A 24,479-nucleotide genomic window follows, 5' to 3' on the forward strand; every position below is an offset into this window, starting at 1 on the left:
GCTATCTCCTTTAGAACAAAAACCAGATGTCAGTTGTTGTGTGACCAAACCAGAGCAGCAGAAATAGTCCATTTCTGTCTTCACTGCAAAATGCTTTGCCGTACACAGGCTAAAACTGTTATCAACTGTTTTCCTTCATACCATGTAAGCTTGTTTCCTGCATAGAGTTTAGAATACATGTAGGCATACGTGCACATCTATGTACATACAGACCAACAAAACTTTTAAATATTGAATTATTTTTTTCCTCCCATTCAGTGCAGTTAAGCAGAAGTGCCAAATTGACATTACCTGGGTTAGCCTTACCATCAGTTGGTGAGGTGATTTTTTTCCTTCTGACTTCATATGATGTTTGTGCTTGAGAAAGGAAAAACCCCACTTTCTTAGCACTTCATGGTGCCTGTCATCCAAATTTCCAACCACGGATTTGAACTTCTCTGAGAAAACTTCAACTGTGCTACTATTTTCAGAAAAAAAGATGTAATCAAGTACAATAATAAATGGTGTGTAGTATCTGCTGAGCTATATTAGTCACATTTGTTTTCCAAGAGTAACGCTTCATGAAATTGAAGGCTAATTCCACTGGAGTTGTGCCTGAATTCTTTACAGTTTAATAATGTACAGACCTCCTTTATGGATTATGTTTTTGAAACTCTTTGAAAGGCTTCTGAAGATTCATTGAACAGCCTAACCCAGTATTTAATAGTAACCAGTCCCCACCCTCTCAGTTAAAAGAATTTACTGGCTTCAGTTATCACCAATACTTAATCTTTTCAATGGAATTTATTTTTATTATATCTTCATTGACATAATAAAATTGGTCACTTATCCGTGTCTGGGAGTATTCCAGCAGCACTTTGGTTGTTCTTGTATACCCAAGCCTAAGACCCAAGACCTTGAGATTTATTTGGCAGCAAGATAGCCTGTGTCATGGATGTACATTTTGCTACCTGAGTAAAATGTGCTCAAATTCTGTCAAGTTGAATGCATTCAAAATACATAGGCTGACTGGTCAGAAATTTCTTGGTCAGAAATACAGGGAGAAACTTGCTTGGTATGTAAATGAACTTAGTACTTCATGCATCCTGGACTGTGCTTCTCCTCAGGGCTGGGCAGGACTTTTGCTTCTGAGGGCCTGAATTGTTGTGTTGGATGTCTGACTGTATTGGCATTGTTGTGAAGGGGGAAATTGATGTTTTTCAGTGCAGAGAGACATAAAAGCAGGGGGAGGGTTTGAACAGAGCCTATGGCAGAACCAGCAGTTGTAGATGTGGGGAGTGGGGACTTGTGAATATGCTTTTGTTTTGTGATGGAAAAATTTGTTTAACATAGCTGGGATGCAAGGGAGAGCTGGAATTTAGTTGGATGGAGTTGTTGAGGTTGATGATTTAAGGCTGAAGTACTAAAGCTTGTTAAGTAAAGAATGAGCAGAGATCTGAAGAACAGCAGAGCAAAGAAATAAAAAGTGGCATTGCTGAGGGAGGGGTGCAGGGCAGGTGGGCAGACAGCTGAGATGGGCCTGCATGATGATAGGAGATGCTGAGCAAGAAGCAGCTTGGGATAGATGTGAGAAGCTGGAATCATGAGAAATATGAGCTACTGAGCTTCTGAAAATGTTCAGTTCCTGGTGCTGCTTTCTTGGAATAATTATATTGAAATTTTATACTATGAAAGTTCTGGGGTGGGGTGGTGTTTTTTGTGAGTTTTTTCTTTGTTTTGTTTTGTTTTGGGGTTTTTTTGTTTGTTTTTATTTTTAATTTTTTGTTTGTGTTTTTTGTTTTTTGTTTGTTTTGTTTTTTGGTTTTTTTGTGGTTTTTTTTTGTTTTTGTTTGTTTGTTTGTTTGTTTGTTTTGTTTTGTTTCTTTCATGAAATGAACTCCATGAGAGACGTGATTCCAGCATATGAAGGATGTTTCACAAGAGTGAAATGGCAATAACTGGACCTTTCCATCCCATCCACACGAACCCTGTTGTGATCTTTACTCCCCCAAAACTAAACAAAAATAAAGACTGCATTTGTGATTGCAAGAAGATAATAACACTTTTACAACACTAAACAAAATAAAGTGGACTTGGTAGAGTTAGGTTATAGTTGGATGAGATTTCAATGGTCTTTTCCAACTGGAATGATTCTGTGATATTCCTTACACTGAAACCTCTGGACCCTGCTAGACCAGAACATGCTTCCACCTTACAGACAAACATGAATCAAGGGAAGAAATCATGATTACTTTTTATTGCTGAGTTGCACAGTCCACTGGATATAGATTGTCACAGTAACAAAGCTTCAGGTTCAGCTCTCTGAAGAACCCACTTTTCAGGGTAGATAGCTACATGTATTAAACTTCCCCAAGCTTCTATTGTAATGTATCCAACTTGTCTTTCTGTAAATTGAAACTAAGATAGCAAAGAACTGATGAATACGGAAGGAGAGACTGAATTGCCTTCTAAATTTTTTAAAGAAAATTCCAATTAAGAATGCCACAATTTCCAAGTGCTTAAATAACACAAATAATTATTCTAACGTGCTTCCCATTATATTACATGCAGGTGCTAATCAGTCATTTTAAAATTTCAATTATTTAAATAACATGCCAACCTCAATAAATTTAAGAATAGATGTATGAATTAGTTAAGGGTAAGCTACAAAACGAGTGGTAGTGAATTTAAAGCACCAGAATCACAACAGGATGCAGGAGATAGGTCTATTGTAATCACAAAGACTAAATAACATGAAATATCACCACAAAAGGGCAAGTGGCTCTGGATAGAGGTAAATATCACAGGACAGTTAATCTCAAAGGGACATGTAAGTGAAAATATCTAATAGGACAGAAGGTGTTAGCTGTCTGACAATGCCAATCCAAAAAGTATTTTTGTTTCATATACTGCATAAGAGTTTGTGGAGATCAATGGGAAATACATTTTGCTCACTGAAAGCATTCAGAACATTGTTAGCATTCTGCCATTTACATTAAGCCACTTCTAAAATAATCAGCAGAAAAATCGGTCTGATATTTAAGTTTCTGTGTAGTAAAACCAAAAGGTCAACATGTGACTCGTGTCCTTCAGATTTAATCAAGTTTTTGGGATTCTCTACAAAAGAAGTATTATAATGTTTTTCAAGGAAAAAAATGGCAAAACAACATAAAATGTTTTAAAGGCATCCAAAGAAATCTAGTTCTCCACAAAAATATTATAGTTCCTAAAACAAGAAAACTACTTAAACAAATCTGATGTCAATATAGGAACTTTACAATTTGGGAAGATTTAATTTTACTCATTTTTTTTAATTTGTTACTCATTTAGCTGATTTTATCAGATGTAAGCAATTCTATGTGCCTAAACATGCATTTAAAATAATGAAATCTGACCATCTGCATACAATAGCTTAAGCATATGGGATTTCAGTGACCAGTTGCAATGCGGCATTATAGATGCTCACAACCAAGTTCCTCACTGTCACCCTGACTATCAGATAGCTGCACAATGATCTTTCAAAATATTAATAACTACTATAAACAAAACTATTATATAGTATCTATGTTACTGCCATCTCTGTGTGGACACATACTGCAGCAGGAGGTATGCTCAGTGATGGTTTATAGGTTTTGTGGCAATATAGCTGAAATGTTATGCATGACCCTGGTCCTACACCTCCAGATTTTTTCTTTTGGCTGACTTTCCACCATTTCTTATGTGCTTGCCAACAACAGTCTGAACTACTTCAGTCATGCTCCATATCAGTTCTTTTTCTTTCTACATCTGACAGTCCTGCCTCTTAGCTGTTTCCAAGACTTTATGTGCACTTCTGTGTTTCCTGTGTTTCAAGATTGAATTTTGGATTGAAATCTGATCTCTGATGATGTTTTGTAAAGAGAGCAGGAAGGAAGCTTGCATTGCCCTTGTGGGACGAGGTGTCCACACCTCTAAGCATGTGTAGAGAATTTTCATGGGTGTTTTTTCTTATGCCTTCTCCCATTGCACAGGTGTATAAATAATTAGACTAAAAGACTAAAGTCTAATTAGACTGAAGACTAAGCTCTAAAACTTGTAAAAATGAGACCTCTGAGTTTAAAAATGAGTATGTAGAAATGGAATTACATCTATTTCTGTTCTCAGCTAAATAGTATGTTCAGTATGGTTCCCCTGCAGGAACAGCACCACATCCTATACTGCCTACAGTAATTCTGGAGTAGTTAATACCCCCTGGGAGACCAATAAGAGTGGTGGTGAATCCAGACAGACCAAGCTAATAGTGCTGTTTGTACATGCACAGTGTTAGCCATTTGGGTCGTGAATATTAGACTTGTATTGTTAGAGAAATCTTCATTTTGTTCTTTATATTAATTCTAATATTTTTTCCACAGTAGATTAATGTTGGCTTTTTCAACTCACAGTTGACATACCAGCTTCTTTGAATGTAGATAAAACCTGTATCTCTGAATACTGGTATAGCTGACTTTTAAACAAAGAAGGCTTTCAACTTTAATTTTTGTATTTGTGCTGTATTTACAATTTCCTTTTTATGGATTTTGTGATTGAAGTCCTTTAAATTTAAACTGAAAACCATACAGTTACATAATTTAGTACAGTCTAATTTACAACTTTAGAAGAGCTTTAATGCAAGAAGTCTTGAAAGTGTGTGGTAGAAATATAGCATTAAAAAACTATTGCAAAGAGGAGAACTCTTCAGAAATCAAAAATTTGTACTTATTTTCAAACATAATAAGCCAGATATCTGGGATGATATGTGAAATACAGTCCTAGACAAGTTTTACGTACTATAATTTTGAGTATAATAAATTAATTTTCAAGCACAGTTGATTTAAAATTTGACTTTGTTTTAAAAGGTGCAGAAGATGAAACAAGTTCAGTAATACAATATCCTACACAGTATATTAATCAAGATCCTTACGTGCATCAAGACGATGACCAGCAGCAAGGATGGGTTTCTTGGGCTTGGTCATTTGTTCCAGCCATTGTGAGCTATGATGATGAAGAGAATGAGTCTAGTGGAACTGAAGATGGAATGATGCTACATCAGCAGAAATCTCAATCCCTCAAAGATCCTATTATTTCAATTGGTTTTTACTGTACAAAGGCAACAGTGACTTTTAAGGTAAGTGTTTCTCTTTGTTTTATAAGATTTATTCTCATTGTTGAGAAATTATGCTTGTTGTGTAAAGATTGAGTGTTTATATACCATTTGATTTGAGGCAAGGTGCTTTACATTACCAACAAAACTGAATGTTGGAAGTTCCTCTTGCATCATAATGTACTGCATATTCATAATAGCAGTGTGAGGTGTTTTGGACATAGAATTTGAGTGCAAATGTTTTCATCTTGAAGGGAAACGGCTTAAATTTTATTGGAAGAAGAAGTTTAAAAGGCTTTCTATGAATGTTTATTGCAGAATTTTATCTATCTAATGTCTATATAAACATTTCTTTATAAAAAACTTTAGCTTCTTACAACTTTTGAGTTGAAGGAATGTAATTTTTAAATTTAAATTTAAATTGTAATATGTGGAAATATCAACTTAATAATGTTGAACTTATTTTCCATAGGTTGGAATTGAATTAAACAAAGGATAAATTACACACATACTCTGAGCTGTAAATTGTGTATGTAGAGAAAGATTTGAGTGTTTTCTATGAACAAATCTCAAGAGTTATAAGGCTTCTCTTTTCCTTTTGTAAGCTTGCAAAAGACAGTATGAAAGGCTAAACAAGATGAAGATGTAAAGACAGAAATTAAAAATAAAGGTTCTGGGTTACCAAAATCCTCTTAAGACATGCCAAACTAGATGCCAGCAATTCTGCATGCAGATCTATAATTGAAGGTGTCTCTTGGTTTTACAGTGAAACATATATTAAACCAAGGCCAGAACTCTACAGAACAGGAAATAATACTATTTCTATGTGCAACAGAATAACTAATGTTGATTTTTATAACTTTGAGCCTTTCAGATGAACTGGAGCACTTTGATAACCCTGATACAATTTTTATGTGTCTGAGTATAGACTGTATACCATCACCAGCTCCCTGCCCCTTTTCTGCCTATATGGCTTGTCATCTGTAAAAAAGAGAATATTTTGAGGGTCTTCATGTCTACTTTCTTTCAGCTGTTTTTATTTGCTGGCACAGCAGGGCATTTAGGTGCTCAGCAACTGTCGGGAAGTTTCAGACAAATGACTTTGGGAGCTGCAGGCATTCTGTGGGGAGGCTGATGTTTTAAGCTTTCATCCTTCTGGCAAATTTGGTTGCAAAATTTGAGAATATTAGCATCAACAAACATGCAGTCATGTTCCTGTCAGTCTGTTTCAGGCTTCATTAAAAAAAAAAAAAAAAAAAAAAAAAAGCAAAACAGACAAAAACCAAAAAAAAACCCCAACCAACCAAACAGAAAAACAAATCCCCCCCCCCCAAAAGCCAAAAAACAAACCAGTCAAACCCAAACAAACCAAAGGACAGGATAAAAAAAGAAATAGTAGGAAATCTTTTCTTTCTCCTTTAATTATAACCCTGGGATATCCCTTAAAAAACTTGAGCAAGCAACCAAAATTCAAATTTCTCAAATAGTATGAACTTATTTTATTGAAACCCCTATCCAGCATATCTTATTCCCTATGTCTCATTGGCAAGTTTACACACTTTATATTAGGAGCTGATAAAACTTCTTAAAATGTAACATCTTACATTCTCTGTATTGTAAATGTGAAGTGATTTTATGACACTAATATGGTGACAGTTAGAAGGAAAACAGAATTCATTGTTCTCCTTGCATGCAAAGAATGTATGGAATTAATTTGTGGTTCATATTCTGGTTAAAAAATAAGGTCAAGTTTCTGCATTAGCATTCTGAACAGTTGATATCATTCCAACTAAAAATCCTGCCAAATTAAATGTAGCATTTTCTAATAATGTTGAAAATGAGTCTTGCAATGTCTGAGTTCTTTTAATCAATTAATTGCTTTTCCTTTACAATAATTGCTCACAGCTGAAGGGTGATCAGTGATTTTTCTTAATGTAATTTTCTTGGACATTTGGATGGGAAAATTTTAATTTGAAACAACATCCATGTGTATCCATTCTTGAAAATAATGAGAGCTTGTGGATATTTCTGTATAAAACTTAGAATTGGAAATATTTAAGCTGCTTAACATAAACAAATTTAAGTATTTTTAATGCAAAAACCTAACACGTTCATTATTTTGTGCTTCTGTTCTCCTTTTTCTCAGCTGCAGGTTATAGGTGTTTTACCTAAATTTTAGTTTTTATATCACAATTTTGCAAGAAATATAAATGACATGAAACAAAATGACAGGGTAAAAAAAGTGATTGTAATGAAAATGTTTCCTTAATATTATCATGCTGTTTAATTATTTGCTGGAAAAAAGAAATAATGTAATCCAGGATTTTTACAGCAGTTTAAAAGCTCTTTTGATACTATGTTGATAATTCAGCTTTGTATCTGTTTCATCTTTTCACATGGTTTCTGTTTAGATAAGCAAACTAAAAATGGGATAGTGGATTTAAAACTTTGTGTTATTGCATACTTAAACCAGGAGTTGAATTTGGGAAGTTCTAATACTGATAATGTGTTACAGCTGTTTAACTGCACCTGTGTCCTGCTTGTTTAGAAGTTCTGGCCTGTAGATTAATTTGTCATCATCAGTGCTATATGCTAATGACATTACTGCTGTTTAATACTTACAATGAGATACGTATATATATTATGAAACTTGTTTAATCTATTGTTTCATAGCTCACTGAAATGCAAGCTGAAAGTAGTTACTACAGCCCTCAGAAAGTAAAATCCAAAGAAGTTATATGCTGGGAACAAGAAGGAACCACAGTTGAGGTAATTTTTCAATGACAAGGGTTTTGATTAATTTTTATTCAAGTTTCATTGATTTCTTATTTATTAATGCCCTAAATATATAAAGCTAAACATATTTTACTTTATTTTTCTCCATATTTCCTTAAGAATCAAAATTTTTTTTTCCTTACTAGGTCCTCATGAAAGGTGAACTTTTCTTTGATTGCCAAATAGGTTTTGTTGGTTGCCAAGCTATGTGCCTTAAAGGAATTATGGGAATTAGAGACTTTGAAGAGAACATAATTAGGAGTGATGAAGTGAGTATATTGAAATATCAGTTGACTTGCTGAATACATAATTCTGGTATGCTTTAATAAAGGTTTTAATTGGAATGTCTGCTGTTGCCAATTGTGATTTAAATTTTTTTTTGTGTCACTGGAATATAGCACTCCATGTTTATTCCTTCCTTATGGTTGGAAAGACAACGACTTAGGAGTGAGAAGCTGTGAAACACTAGTTAATTTTTTAAAATACAAATACATTACAGCTCATCATAACGTTTGTCTGCATGCTTTGAACTTTTATAATAAATTAAAATACAGTTGAAAACTGTGAGCACTTAAATTGACAGAAGATTGGAAGGGAAGAAGTGAAGCTGCTGTACACTGAAGTTGATAGAAGTGTGGCTCAAATATTGAATGAATGCTTTGTCTCATTTTTCAATATGGTTGAGAACAGTACCAAGTGAAGGACTTAGAGCTGTATTAATATGTATATCTTTAATCAAGAGCAAATCTTGAATTGCTTAGGAAGTTAAATCAGGTATCCTTATGAACTCTTCTGAAAATATGTAATGAAGTGGTACATAATTCTACATTCAACAATGAGAATTTTTTAAGTTTAGATAGAATACTACCAGAAATCAGAAATTATCTGTGTTTAAGCAAAAAGAAATAATGCAGTTAACAAGAGTCCTTTTAACTTGATTTCATGCTCTGGAAAGTCTTTAAGGAGACAAATTCAGAATATGGAAGAAAACGTAAGGTGATTGTAGATGAATGTTACATATCTTCTTCTTTGGAAAATGGTCACATGTACTATGATAGGTATGATGGGACAGGTTCTTATACTTGCCCTCTGCGAGCAGCATGGCTTGGGATCCATCTCAAATATTTGTATCCAGATGCCTGCATCACAGAAAACAACCAAGAAGAATTAGATACCTTTATACAACTGTAGAGTATGACATTGTAGGGATTATAGTGGTGTGGTGGGACACCCTGCATGACTGGTGTGCTGGAATGTATAGATGGAGGCTTCTCCAGAAGGATAGGCTGGTAAGGCAAGGATGTGTAAAAAATGCTCAGCTGGCCCTGTAAGATAGAAGGGAGATGTGGTTGGAGATGTGCTGGTGGGCAGCAGCCTTGTCTGCAGCAGCTGTGAGATTGTGAGGTATAAGTACATGAGAGAGGTAATTTTTGGACTGGGGTGAGGGGGTGAATCAGTTTCCTGTAGGTCAGCCTCTAAGAGACACTTGGATTTTTGCTCTTTTTTCTACTATCCTCTAGGGTGTTAAAAAGAAAATCTCTGTTTTTGTGAGAATGGTAGTCATGTTGATACTGCCCAACCTGTTCTCTTTCTGAACTGCTATAGCTTGGACTTCATGCCTTTAATATAGGTTCCAGCTTTGTTGTATGTGATTGGAAGTAGATGGTTGGAAAAATCAATCTCATATAAATAACTTTTTAGAAGAATAAAACTTGATGGAACAATTGTGTTGATTTCAGAAGGACGGAAGGTTTGGGATGTGTAGGAGGCATGTAGAAATCTAGATGAATAGAGTGATAAGGCAGCAAGATCGTCATACATTGAAATAATTGCTTATTATGAAGGGGATGGATAAAGCATCTGAAATGTATTATTCAGTCAGAAAAATGGAATATTTTGTGACAAAAAAAAAGTATAGTTAAGAGGATAGGGCAGAAGTTAGACCAATATTGGTTATTTTCTGTTAAAATGAAACTAATATCTGTATCACAGGTTGTATAATAGTCACTAACTTAGGCTGTTTTCATTACCTTGAAAATGAGGAGGGAGTGGTCAGTAAATTCAGTGTATATTGAATAAAATTTAATTGGCTTAACTTCATAATGAAATATGAGACTGGAGCTGAGGTGCCTTTTTTCATATCTTTTCAAGGGATGGTATCTGCTATGTTAGTGGTGAGTTATGACAGAATTGAAACTACTCTGACTCCATTTTTTTTTTTCTTCCCTTGCCATATTATATTCTACTACCCCACGAAGGAGGCCATCTTCTTTAATTGTGGAGACAATTTGAGTGCAAAAGGGATGACATACCTTACCAATTCACTATTCGATTACAGAAGTCCAGAAAATAATAGTATTCGTGCAGAATTTATATTGGATGCAGCTCATCATAAGGTCAGAGAGTTAAATTTTTCTTGGAAATAATTTTTCTAATTGTTTTCAATTGTTTTCAATTGTTTTCAATTGTTTTCTAATTGTTTTCAATTGTTTGTCATGTCTAACTGAATCTTACTTTGCAAATGCTCAAAAAATAGTAACCTGTTTTAAAAAGGCAACAAAAATTCCAAGAGAAGCTTCAGATACTCCCCCCCTGCCCCAAACACTGAATTAATACCTTAGTTTCCAGAAGCACTAACTGCAGAACACATGCAGAGAAAAGCAGAGATATGAGAGAATGCCAGCTAAAGGTCAAGCTTTACCAATACATACTTCATCCCAACCATTAGGTAGTTCATGGTCTTCAAACTAAGAAATGATCTCTTGGAAAACAGATCTTGGCCAATGTGAATTTTATTGTCTGTGTGCTTTATTGGTCTGCTTAGAGGAAGCCTTGCTAACTTTGCCTTTGGTAGAGAAATTTTGAGTCACCAGTGTTCTCTGTTGTAAATTGTGCAATAAAACTTTAATCCCTATCTATCTGCAGTTATTGAAGACTGGACCAAGGTGGTCCATTCCAGGAGTATTCATAGGTGGAGTTCTATGCTCCATGTTATTATACAGATAAGCCATTCACAATTTTGAATTGAATATAATTTCTTTTTCATATGCAATTTTATTATTTTAATCTTCTTACTACTCATAACGTGTAACCCCGGAGAATCCTCTAAAAATGAAATTAATTGGAGAAATCAAAAGTACATATTCAGTCATTTCCCATAGTGTGTTTTAGTTTTAAGCTTTACTTTTTTTTTTTTGGCCTGTTTTCAATGTTTTTAGGATCTGCCTATTTTTTGGCAAGAGGGGAAGCAAAATTACTGTGTCAGAATGGATTATATTATGTGTAAATCCCAATGATGGCATAAAGTCTTAATAAGTTTCCTACTGTTTAAAGATAAACCCACAATTTTCCTTAAGTTAAAAAGACTGAATGAATGGGCTTCAGTTTTCAGTGTATTTAATTAGGCAGATCTGTTGGATGCAAGAGGTCAAGTGGAGAATATTTACTCCATTAAAGGTACTAATTAACTAGATGTTATTGATGAATTGGTCAGCATGTCCACTGGAATTATGGATGTGCCTTTGTGTGGCCTCAAATAGAAGTTGCATTACCTATCAGAAAGGTGAATTCTTTGGGATAACCTCTGTCCTTTGTTTTGACAAGCCTTTCTGTGTGTTGGTGCACAACTCCAAACATGAATATATCTCTTTCATACCAGCCTATCAGTTGGTAATCTCAAGATTCTTTCCTTATACAACGTTTTATTTGTTTGCTTTGCTTTGTTGGTAGGAGACATACACAGAGATAGCTGGAATGCAGAGGTTTGGGGCTTTCTACATGGATTACTTGTACACAATGGAAAGCAACAGTGGCAAAGGTACCCTTTTTCTTTGTTTACCCTGTTAAATAATAGACACAAAGACATTTCATGCCCACCTGATCCTTGACCACTTGTCCTCTGATTTACCTTAGACTTACCTTCAGGTTCATCATTAAAATGGATGCAAAAGATTGTAATTTTCTCCTATGAGGAAAAATGCAAAGATGAATTAATCTTTACTCAGATATGTATAATTAAATATTAACCTAAATCATGCACATTAAGATACTGGCTAAGTTTAAGTAATTTTTGAGATACTGTCAGTTATTTTCTAAATCTGAGACAAAACAGTGGATTCAAAGCAGTAAGTATAGCTTCTTTTGTGAGTATCACAAAAGCCAGGACAAAGGACATACTATAAATACACTTTTATTATGAACTGTGATGTGTGGGTTTTTTGTTTTTTCCCCTGCCCCTGTGAAGACTGTCATCTGCATTTGCTGCTCTGCAATTTTATTGCCTAAATAATATTTTCTTCCCCACCTGTGTATTTACTATCATGAACACTGCATCTATGGACATCTGTTGGGAACTCCATACTAATTTCTGACTGAATGTTTATCTGTCTTTGTTACCTTGTCCAACTCATCTGGGTTTTTTCAGTCCTTTTTTTATTTCTATGCAAGAGAAGTCTCAACTCCTAATGGCTTTGTTTTCTGGACATTAAGTGTAAAAGGAGTAGGGAAGAAAGACTTCCAGTTTGGTTAAAGGATGAAGCCATGCTAAGCTTATAAAAAGAACTAAACTATGCCAGTATGTGGTGTATCCCTCTAATACTGGAGGCAATTTAACAGTACTCTCTTAGCCCTGAGTGTTTCCTCTTTGTAGCATGAGCGTGATGTGAAGCTGAGAAAATGTCAAGCTGCAGTCCACTTCTGTTTTTTAATAAAGAAGTAACTGTTTAATTGCATGCAGAACTTTTTTGTAGAACAGTTGAAGACCCTAGGATAAGCTTTCTCTACTTATGATTTTTTGGTATAAAAATTTGAATATGTGCAAATTATTTTATTATGAGGAAAGCTTCCTTTTGCAGAGTATAAGGAATATAATGACTTTTTTTTCTGATTGTAACTAGCCCTTTTCAGAAATTACTGAAATCACTTTTTTTCCCCCCTCAAGACAAAGCTACTGGTATTTTCTGACTATCTTTTCCCCTCCTCAGCTTCTCTTCTCTTCTATTTCTTTGTTTGCTCTCTCGGGGCCTTGGCTTTTATTTCCTTCATCAGTCCCTGGGAAAACACATCAAAATTTAGCTTGACTTCATATCTAACCTTACCTTGAGCTTCTATTTCAAAATCACTCCTAATTTCAGCCAGCTGACTACATAAAGGAATGTAGTAATTAGTTTTTAAATTAATGGTTTAAATGGTTGTTTAGCTCCAGAATAAAATACTTAAAACTTGAAATTTTCAAATGGTTTAATTCTTTAGAGAAGCAACTGTGGCATTTTCTGCTAGTATTTTTTCCTGTATTGAGTCAAGTATTTAATTATTGAATAGAATATTTCATTTAAAAACTTAAAAATACCCAGAGATTTTAAAAACTATAGAAATCCTGCTCAGTTTTTAATATATGGTGTTTATATGAAATTAAGTAAAATTCTGTATTTTACTATTTCTTGTTTTAGCAGTGATAGCTGTGTTTTCAGTTACATCAGTGCTTGCTACCTCCCTCTAAAAAATGTTATTTAACCTAAGTTATAGGAGGCTGTTAATGTGATTGTAAGATTTTTATCTGTGAAAGCAATTTTGGTTTGACACCTTCTTTGCCCCTTTAACCTTTCCTGAAGCATACGATTACTGATTAAACTACAAGTGTTTCATGGATAACATAAACCTCAGGAGTTTCATCTGTCACTTAGAGGAGTGCATTAGTCACTTTTGGTATTTTGAATGAAAACAAGATAGATGGTTAAGCAGAGTAGTCTTATTTTGAAGTTTTGCCTGTCTTTCCCTTCCAACTATTTTTCTATTTTCCAAATAGTTTGTGGGTTTTTTGTTTTGTTTTTTGTTTTGCTTTTTTTTTAAATTTCAGTACAAAAAAGTAGCCTTCCTGAAACACTGTGTAACCTGTCAATTTTCTGACACAGATTAGCATGACCTACATAGAGGATGCACTTCAGAAGTTGTTTTGTTCCCAATATCTACCTATCTATTTTTGTGGCAAGTTTTTCATTACTTTTGTGAAACCAGAAATAAAACATGCTTTCTTTCACTTGCTTTAAAAGTAAGATTTGCCTTGAAGTTATGAAGCACATCATGCCAGGCTGCGTAACCACAAAGCCTTAGCTGCTCAGAAATAGCCAGTTTCTACAGCTCTTTGACAAAGTGAGTTGGTCAGCTGCCTGCAGCAGCTACAGCTCCCACCAAGCAGTCTGACCAGCTGAGCTCCACTGGCCATTTATGTTTGTACTGAAAGATTGTGTCAGTGGGGAAGATGTTACAATGAGAAATTGGATTTGGCAGATTTTCCTGTGGTTTTGGGTCATAGTTCTGTACAGGTGTATTTGGTTTGTTACTGTAACAGAAAGGCCAGATGTTATTAGATTTATACAGTGAAATAGGGTGATTTGAATCCAGGCAGATGGGTGATAAGAAGAAAGAATATGATCTATCTTGCATTGAGTAAGATCCAGATTGGATAAAAACTTAAAAATTTTACTGTTCATCATGGAAGAAGCCCATTCATTGCTTACACAGACACTGGTTTCTGTGGCATGACTTGATTGTGAGTACAAGGACAACATATAAAATGGACAGCTCTGCAATTGCAGGTATGTTAAATTGTGGAAACCAAGGTGAATTTGATGGCAGTGGATAGGCATTTCCTGGCTTTCCTATTTGTCACAGCTTTGACCAGGTGGATTAGGGAGTAATGTGCTGCCTAAGGTGTAGGTGCTGTCCAGATTCACTGAATGGAATGAACTTTCATCCCATAGTTTTATGTCAAATTTTTCATTTTATGGGTTAAGTGGTCTCAGAATACTTTTACTCTTGTTGCTTATTTTGTCAGACTATTCATTCGTGTAATGGTTAGCAAGATATTTAATGTTAAAATGCTTGTGTAAAAGCACTGTCAAAGTGATGACTTTTTTAAAGAGTGAAATTCTGCACAGTAAATGAAAGGGGTGAAAGGGGTGAGGACATCTTTTTACAAGTTATACGTAATAGTTACACTTGTGCTTCTGAAATTTGCCTAAGTTAGCTGAAGCTGTTCCATAAAGTTACTTTAAAGAAATGTAGTCATACTGTTTGATAGCTGATGAGTAGCATATATGGAGTGAATTTGTGATGTCAGTCTATCACATTATCCTACATCTATAGCAGGAAAACAGTAAATATGCTTGAATTGGTGCACTAGTTGCCATTCTGATCACAAAGCTTATAGATCTTTTGGATGCTGAAACTAACTGATCCTTTTATCTCTTCTAAGAATGGTCAGAGTCATAGTGATTAAAGTTTTCATTCACACAGCCCAGGCTTTACCTCATCAGTGAGTGGCAGGAAGGTTCAGTCGGGTTTATGACAATACAAGTCAATGGGATTCTTATCGCTGTTGTAGCCCACCAGCTCAGCATTTCAAGGGCCCATATCTGCAGTTTTTTAGCAGTACACCTTTTCCTTTATTGATTGGGATGCATATCTCTGTGATGAACTGTAGAAAGTTTTGAACAGCAGAGCTGTCAGTAACATTGGGGTTAAGCTGGCACGCATTTGGAGATAGTTTGGACACCTTCAGAGCATTCCAAGCTCAAGAGATACAAAATTAATAGGAAAGGTTCCTAGGTTGTGCTGTGCTTGAAGGCAATTGTACACTTTGTTCTGCATTAAAAATGACTGTTTGTTTAAACATGTTATACAAGCCATAGTGTTTTTATGTTCAGTTTGCATTGTTGCATTTTCTGTAAAAATTTCAGTATAAATGCAAGTATGTGATCACAGGATTTGAAACAAAAGTAGCTGCTAAAAATCATCATGTCCAGTATTTGCTGTAATTTGTTGTTATATATGAAACTTCTTATAGTTTCTGGGAATCAGCAAGACCTTTCTTCAGGAAAGAGTGAAGATTTTGGAAATGTTCAGGAGATGTCCACAAAAAGCCTTATTGTGGGCCCACTCAGTCTTCGACTGGACAGCAGTGCCGTGCACCGGATAATGAAAATGATTGTCTGTGCTCTGGAACACGAGTATGAGCCATACAGAAGAACCAAGCCAGGTTTGCTCCTATTGCATTTGTGCAAATATACAGAATTAAACCAGACTGAACTCAGTGTTCTCAAAGCTGCAACTTACAAATAAAGCTAAAATGCATCACAATATATCCATTAGTATTGGATGTACCTCTGAGATAATTTCAGATACTTTGAGGCCATTTGTTTCAATCACAAGGCTCTTGTTGAGTAAGGAGGGCTTATTTCTCTGACAACTCTCGCTTAATTTTGGAATCTTGGAGAAGAAAACCCTCATAGTATATATTTATTAGTTTGAAATTCTAGTTATATATCATAAAAATGTATGGAAACAAGCCATGGTAAACTATGAAGATGAGTTTCTGAGAGCTATCCAAATTTCAAAGTAAGGAAAATCCAGTTACAATTGTTTTTAGCCTTAGATAGAACTAGTGTGGAATGAAATAACTAAGTGGGGAGGAGCAGGCAGGGGGAATTCTTTCTGTTTTTTGTTAGTTGCTAAGCATTTCTGAAAAAGTGACTGTAGGTGGTATTTTATATATTCTAGTAAAAAAAAGGTGTCTTGATTTATTGTAGATATTATGGATGGAAATAGAACTATGCCAACCTCAGAAGAAGTAGCTTTATTGGAGGAATACATTCCCACTCGACTTACAACATTCACTGTTCTTAAGTGTACAGTTATCATCCCTGTGGCAGAATTCAATTTACTGGATCAGCTGATTCCCATAATCATGGGTGAGAAGGTATGTATGCATAGATATTTATTCAGTTCTTTATATAAGCATGTGCTTTGTCATATAAATTTATTATTCCATGTGCTGAATGTATTACTGAGTTTCAAATTACTTTGGTGCTCATGAGCCTTCTCTTCAGATAACTTGGATGAATGATGTGTGCAGTGACTAGCTAGACCTGTAAACTGAAGGTGTCACGTAGTAGCTGGAAAAATTAATTTGGAAGAAAAAATATGTTAAAGGTGATTAAAAAGAAGTAGATCTTAGTATTGTAGGGATGAATCAGTGCTGCATAGTGAAGATTTGCAGTAGGTATATGTCTTGTGGCAGAGGCCTGAAGAGATTTTATAGATCTCTTAGATCCTTCCCAAAAGGGAAAGAGAGCTCATGTGATGCAACCCCATAGCCACTTTGGTAGCTGTCCAACAATCTAATCCTGGTATGTTCATGCCTTTTTTGGCTGGATACAGTACTTCATTTTAATAGATACTATGAAAAATATAGTAGGGTGTGTAAAATTGCAATGTTTCTCTTTTTGGAATGGCATCTTCTTTTGCTGACATGTCTTGCACAACTCAGAACGCGTGATATTACATGGCAGTGTAGAGGCTCAATCAGCATGGATTTAGTATGGTGATAGTGCTTTGAAGTGCTAAAAATGTGAGCAAATATTTTATAAAACAAAATCTCTTGACTTTGCCTATTCTTGTAGTGGGTTGACATTGTCCTGGTACTCACTCACTCGGTTACTCATCCTACTGAGTGGGAGAGTGGGGAAAGAATAGGATGCATCAAGATAAAGAAAGGGAAAGGTCACTTGTGAATTATCATTACTAGCAAAAGAGATTTGGTTTGGGAAAATTAATTTATTGCCATTTAAAATATATTTGGATAGTGAGAAACAAAGCCAAGAATTAAGAACACCTTTTCCCCGTCCCCCCCCTTATTTCCAGGCTTAATTTAATTCCTTCCCTGACTCTTCTAGCTCCCACCCTTCAACACAGAGGACTGGGAATGAGGGTTTGGAGTCAGTCCCTATCAGTTCGTCTCTGCCACTCTCTCTTCCTCACACTTTTTCCCTGTTCCAGTATGAATCCTTCCCACAGTCCTTGAGGAAAAAGATCTCCTCCAGTACAGACTTTCCAGAAGGCAGCAGTGTCCTTGAGGGCATCTGCCTGCTCCAGTCCTTCACAGGCCGCAGTGTGGTTATCTGCTCTGGTGTGGTCTCTTCCATCATGGGATGCAAGGAAACACCCCTCCTCTAATGGGCAGCAGGGCAGCATCTGCTCCATTTCCTGGAGCACCACCTCCTCCCTCTCCTCATTTTGTGACCTTAATGTTAATATTGCTGTTTCTCACTTTTTTTTTTTTTTTTTTTTTTTTTTTTTTTTTTTTTTTTTTTTTTTTTTTTTTTTTTTTTTCTCATTTCTCTAAACCTGCATGGCATTTTTTTTGCCCTTTCTTAAATATGTTTCCACAGAAGTGCCACAGTCTTGGCTGATGGGCTCCTCTGTGTCCCAGGGTGGGGCTGTGGCAGCACTGACTGGAACCGCCTGTGCCTGCCATGAGGCGGCCCCTGGTCTCCCCTCACAGAGAACACCTCTGTAGCCCCTGCACCCAACACCTGGACATCTGCACCCAAGACAGTCTGGATAAGAAGTTTAAACACAAATTTTATGCTTCAAAGAAATTATTATGAAAAAATTGAGGATTCAGCTTATGATGACCATAGGGCCGTGGTATCTGTGAACAGTTTATTATATATAGATGTGCTTGTGTGTGTAGGTAAGAATATGTAAATGTGGTAGACAATACATCTGCTATTGTAATAATTGTATGTTTTTTCTTCTTCTTCCCCAGAACGTAAGTGGACTGTTAAATGCTGCAAGCTTCCAGCCCCTGAGGCCTTTACCTTCCATCCGAATTTTGGTAGATAAGGTTAACCTGGAGCACTCGGTGCCAATGTATGCTGAGCAACTGGTGCACATGGTCAGCAGCCTCAGCCAGCCATCTGACAACCTGCTTCATTACTGTTATTCACACTGCTATCTGAAGGTAAAAGGAGGCTTGAGATCTGTTTCTTATTGCAGTACACTAAGAAAAAAATAGAAGTATTGATAATCCTAGGTGTTAGCAGGTTTGTTGGGAGAAAGTTTTCAGCTTCTCTAAAGGACTTGAACACATTTCACAGTATGTTATGGTTTGGGATTGGTGCTTCTGACTTGAGCCAAAATGTTTCTAACATGCATAGAGAACTTCATGTGAGGAAGCTATGCAGACTGAAGGCCCAAAGTCTTTGTGGCAATACTGAGTTAAAATAATTTCGAAAGAAACTTTTGCATTTTTCTAGAATTGCACTCACAGATAATGTAGGTCACAGTGCATTACACATAGAAACTTTGTGATATTCTGAGAAAAAACCACCACTTTTAGTTGTTTTGATAGAGGATGTTGAAGGTGTGCAATCAAACTGTTGCCAAACAACCACTTGCCAAAGATCCATTATATAAGAGAAGTTGTTAATATGAGATTAGGGGAAGTATAAGAAAGTACTGAAAAACTTCTTTGATATTATTCAGTTGTCATCTGCTGAGATTTTAGTAGAATGGAAGTGAAATCTCAAGGGGAATTTAAAAGCAGGCCTCTTAACCTCTCAGGCAGTTTGAAACCTTTTGTGTGCTACTAAAATATAAATATTTACTGCTACTATTGCTAATTTTATTAAATTTTTCAGTCAGTCATTGGCTGTAGTAGCCAATATGCTACTACAGATTTAAGCAATGAAATGCTTACTATCTGCATGAAGCAAACTCTCCCAGAATTGCATGGCAAGCTTTCAGTTTTCTAGGTGACAAGTTTACATTCTGTTGCATTTGCAGTGATTGGCATGGCAGTATTGGAATTAATTTTTCTGTCTGTTCAGTTTGAGGGGATTATTTTTCTATTCAAAAGTTTTAGGAACTGTTAGCTCAGTGTTTGCAAAATGTGGACTTCATATTTGATTTTTATAGGATATGGACCCAAGTGTTCTGTTCTTGTGTGAATATGGTTGTACAGCATCTTAAAGTCAGCCCAGCAAGCTTTTCTTTTCTACATTGCCCAGTAAAAAATCAAAGAATAATTGTGGTTATTTTATTTAGATGTTCTTATAAAAAAAAAAACAAAAAAACTTCTAGGTGGAGCTTTTAATTTCCTTAAATACCACTTTTTTAGGCTAATGTTGTTGTAATTACAAAAAGTTATTTTATTTTATGTGAAAACCAATGTGCAATCTGCAGATTTATAGGTTACAGAATAATGATTTTTAGTAGATTGGTATTTTTTTTTAATTCACCAGAGTGTAGTTAACAATTTTTAAGTGAAGAAAATGTTTTTATATGTATTCCTATTGGGACATTTTTTTCAGGTAGACTTTTCCACAGTTTTTTGTGTTTAGGAGAAAAGAAATTATCTAAACCTAATACAGTTTATTTACTATTTATTGAATATACTTAATGCATAATTATGTTATAAAAGTAATTTGAAAGTGATCTAAGAGTGTGATAGTATACACTTTGACTAACTTAATTTGTTTCAGATATTTGGTTTTCAAGCAGCACTGACCTCTTTAGACAGTAGAGGATTGTACTGCTTCCCTGTTCCAGTTATCCCTTCATTCAGTACTGCTGTTTATGGCAAGCTGATCAAGTTTCCCAAATACTGGTGAGCATTAAGCATGTAGAGTGTATTTAAGTGATGTAGTCAACTACTTTTGTATTTCTGATGAATGGCTTAAAAACGCTGAGCTCCATATATATCCTTAAACATGTCTGTCTCTTCTATCATGTTCTAATATTAAGTCTGTTATTAATAAATTTCTATATAAGGATACCTGTTAATAAAAATTCTAGACCCTTGCTGGTTCAGCGAACAGGCTATGCAAGCCCTGTATTAAATGAGTTTCTTCTGGGCCTTGTAGAATTCTATGACCCAGTTTCTATTCTTCCTTGGGTGGATACAAAAGCTGAATTTATATACTGATGGTAAACTTGACGTGTTTAACTGAACAGGACAACTCCTCCTGTTTTAAATGCAACCAAATGAAAAACCACAAATGGGGGGAAAGAAAACCAGTAAAACACCCCAGCCCCACAAAATGACTTTTATTTCTGTTACTCATTATAGTTGGAAGTGTTTTAGCCATTTGTAGCAATTTGGTTTTTAAATGCAAAACCTTCTATTCCAAAAGCAATTCTCTGCTTTATAAAATGAGCTATATAAAATCTGTTTCTTAAAATTTTAATATATTGCAAATTCAGTCTTTAAATTATCGCTACAGGCTAAATCTTGTGATCATAAATGTCAGTGTGTAATAATTTTTATTAATAAATTGCATTTATAAAAACTCTTTTCAAGAAAATGCTTTTTAGCAATACTTTGGAAAAAAACATTAGTTTTATTTAACCCTCAATTTGAACAGTAGCTCTTCAACAAAGTCTGTTCAAAGAATCTTACATCAAATTACAAGATGAGAAGAAAAGTTTAATGTGTTAAATACTTTGGCTGTTGTATTGCGTAGCCAATTTGTACCAATTATTTGTTTCTGGAAGTTCAATACATTATAAAGGAAAACCAGACTACACCTATGATTGTAAAAATGTTACCTATAGAATACACCAGTTTTTCCTCTCACAAGCTGTGGCAACGTGTTAAATACAAGAGGTTTTTAGCATAATCTGCACACCACCAGGTGGTAGCAGCCTAATGGACTCTCTCATGTTTTCCATCAATAGTTTACTAAACCACTTCAAATGAGTTGCTGTTCTGTTGCAGTATTTCCTGAACAACTGTAAATGTTACCAGGATAGCCCATAATCCACACCAACCAGAGTACTTCAGTGCTGTGACAGGACTGACAGCCTTTCCTGACGTGACATGGTGTGTAACGTGAAGCTCTCATTAGGGATCCTTATTAGTAAACTGCAGAAATAAACCAGTGTTTAATGGTAAATGTACATTTATTTAGTACATTGTAAAACCCATGGTTAGTTGTGCGAAATAAAAAGAAAAAATTTGAGGTCAAAAATAGTTGTAAAAAACATCTGTCTCCTGACAGGCACAATGGTAGTTGTGTGTGCTTGATGGTCATCCTGCTCATCCATGCTTGGTTTCTCAGCCTTTTCCTCATGCACCACTGCACATGGAGCATCTCGGGTGTCCACTGTCTTGTGCTCACATTCTCTCTGTCTCCTGTGTTGTCTTCTCTCTCGTGTGTTCTGTCTTGCTCACTTTGTTCCTCTTTTTTAAGAATACATTGTGTTGTGATGTGTGCTCAGTTGGAAAATAGAGTGTAGTAGATTGGTAGCATAGAAAAATGAAAACAAGCAGTACGTTTCAATAGTGGAAGAAGGGGAATTGTCCTGCCTTAAAATAGCAAATCATCAAACAGCATTAAATAGTGGGCCTTCTAAGACCAACACTTATTGTGGTCTAGTACATTTTAAAATAATTTCAGTACCTTTCTCAGTTTCTTTTGTGATATAAAAATTTTCTGAAGTTTGTTTATGAACAGTGTGAAATAATTATATAAAATTAATTTGTTCAAACAAGTTATCTAAACTAAGCAACACCAATTTGTGGGTAATAAAGTAGCAAAACAAATGAGTACAGCAGCAGCCTAGTTAAATGAAGTGTAGTTTGAAGTGAATAAAACTCCAGATGAAACACATCAAATAGCACTTGAACTAAACCGAAATCAGCACAAGGACTGAGAGCTTCATTGAAGTCATGCAGTGAATGAGAATTAGTCTGGTAGGATAACCTGGTAATGTCATTAAACTTAAATTCAGTCCTTCCCTGCAAATTACGCCACCTGCTTTATGTGGATTTTTTGATTCCACATTCCAGAGTTCCTTAAAATACACACATCTGATGTTACATGTGTTCTTCTGTTTCTTCGTAGAAAATATATACCACAGACCATACCTTTTAAAACAAAGACATTTTATGAACTGTTATGGAATCCCTCAGGTAGTATGTTTTGAGTTAGTAGTGAAAATCCAAACTTTATTTCTGACATAAATCAGTAGACTAGCTTTCTTTCCTAGTTTCAATATAATAATCTCAAAATGTATAGTGTATTAAAAACTACAGTAATATTTTTTTAATTAGTTAATAAACATTCTTAACATGATTTAACAGATAAAATTTCAGCAGCATTATCTCTGTAAATTCCAATAAAACCCAAAGAATTACAAAAGTGCCATTTTGCCTAACTACTAGATTGATGTCTTTTTTAATTTCAGTTAATACACTTTCTGCTTCCAAAAGAAATGTGCTCCAGATCACTTGTTAACTAAGTCTTCGACATCTTTTAAAGTGTATAGGTAATCTGCTTTTATATTAAAGAAAGAACATCTGGTTCTTTGTTTTTGTCAAACATAAGATGCAAAATACAATGTTAATGTCAATATTTTACAACTACTTTATGTAGTGTTGCATGCCAGCTTGTAAAGAAGCTTTCAGAGCTTTCAAGAGGATGTTTAAAAAACACTGAGAATTAGCAAAATATGGTTAAAAGCCTAGAATGAATGACAAAATGTTTATTGCCAAACAGAAATCTTAAGAGGAATTAGCTGTTTTCTTTTTCTTTCTTTGGAAAGAAAAGTTCTATGAGAACTGATGAGCTTATTTATTATAAGGCAATTCCCTCTATTACTACTTAGACAATATCTAAACAAATGGAATAAGGCTGTAAATGATGAAGACATGGTCTATCCTTGCATCCTTTTTATTGAGCTTCTTGGTCCAGTAGTCTACCTTCATGGAGTCTGTTTCCTTGATCATGAGTCTCTTCTTTCTCCTTTTGAGACTGGAGCATTAGCTGCTTATTTGCTGTCTGCAGACGTGACTGATAGGCAGTCATATCAAATTTGAGTGTGTGAATGAACCTTTTATGAACAAGTTGAGGACCTCTTGGATAAAATAGTTTCTAGGATTTCATGGCCTGAACCTTAGAGAGTATAGAGCAGCTAATTTCTTGCTCTTGAATTGCTACTCTATCAGAACAAAAATCTGAAAAAGTAACATGTAATTAGATCTAGATTACTAAAAAAATACTCTTTGAGGCTAAATGGATATAATTTTTACAAAGATTCTTTCTTTTGAACTGTTTTCTGCAGATACTATCTTAGGAAATAAATTCCACCTTAAACATAGGCAGTGTGGTAATCTTAATCAAGCAGTTTCTGATGAGCAAGTATTACTGACAACATCAGATTTGGTTTTTGTTGAGATTGTGTCTCTTCCTTTCAGTCTTTTTATTGAAGAGCAAAAGCTGACAAGTTTTCAATTTGCTGGACTGGTAATGGAAGTCACATGTATCATATGCTAGGCACCTCAGCTGCCCAGAGATGTATAACTTGCTTCACTTGTGAAATCTGTGAATTAAAGTCCTGATATAATAATAATTTTGTTATATAATAATAAGTCCTGATTCAAGTCCTGATATAATAATAATTTTATTAATACATGCCCTCATATTACTGAAAGTTCAATACAGGGATCTAGATATGGATTATCCTCACATTAAATTTATATGTAAATTTTGTGTAAGCTTCACGAACCATTAAGAACATTAATATAATATAGCTGTTCTTAATATTTCAACAGTGATTTAACTGTAAAAGTAATTTTTTACTATGTCTCTACGATCTGTTACATTTACATTAGATTGGCATGTGAGGTCATAACCTCCTTTTGGCTAACTATTATACAGTGACACTGAGAAACATACTTTGCCAGCAACCTGAACAGCAGGAATTTGTGTTCTCTTACTTCCTAGATTTTATTGTGACTGTGTCACCCCGTAGTTGCCAAATG

At 35.0% G+C, this 24,479-nt stretch overlaps 1 protein-coding gene across 1 annotated transcript in view; it reads left to right on the forward strand.

The window, feature by feature from the left end:
* VPS13B (vacuolar protein sorting 13 homolog B) overlaps window positions 1-24,479 on the forward strand; it is a 417,894-nt gene that overhangs the window by 48,879 nt on the left and 344,536 nt on the right. The window contains 9 exon segments of the mRNA XM_030444536.1: window positions 4,854-5,122; window positions 7,772-7,867; window positions 8,020-8,142; window positions 10,132-10,269; window positions 11,603-11,690; window positions 15,717-15,908; window positions 16,459-16,628; window positions 18,480-18,674; window positions 20,197-20,321. Of these exon segments, the coding sequence (XP_030300396.1) occupies window positions 4,854-5,122; window positions 7,772-7,867; window positions 8,020-8,142; window positions 10,132-10,269; window positions 11,603-11,690; window positions 15,717-15,908; window positions 16,459-16,628; window positions 18,480-18,674; window positions 20,197-20,321 (1,396 nt within the window).

Source organism: Calypte anna, chromosome 2 (genome assembly GCF_003957555.1).
Source record: "Calypte anna isolate BGI_N300 chromosome 2, bCalAnn1_v1.p, whole genome shotgun sequence".
NCBI lineage: Eukaryota > Metazoa > Chordata > Aves > Apodiformes > Trochilidae > Calypte > Calypte anna.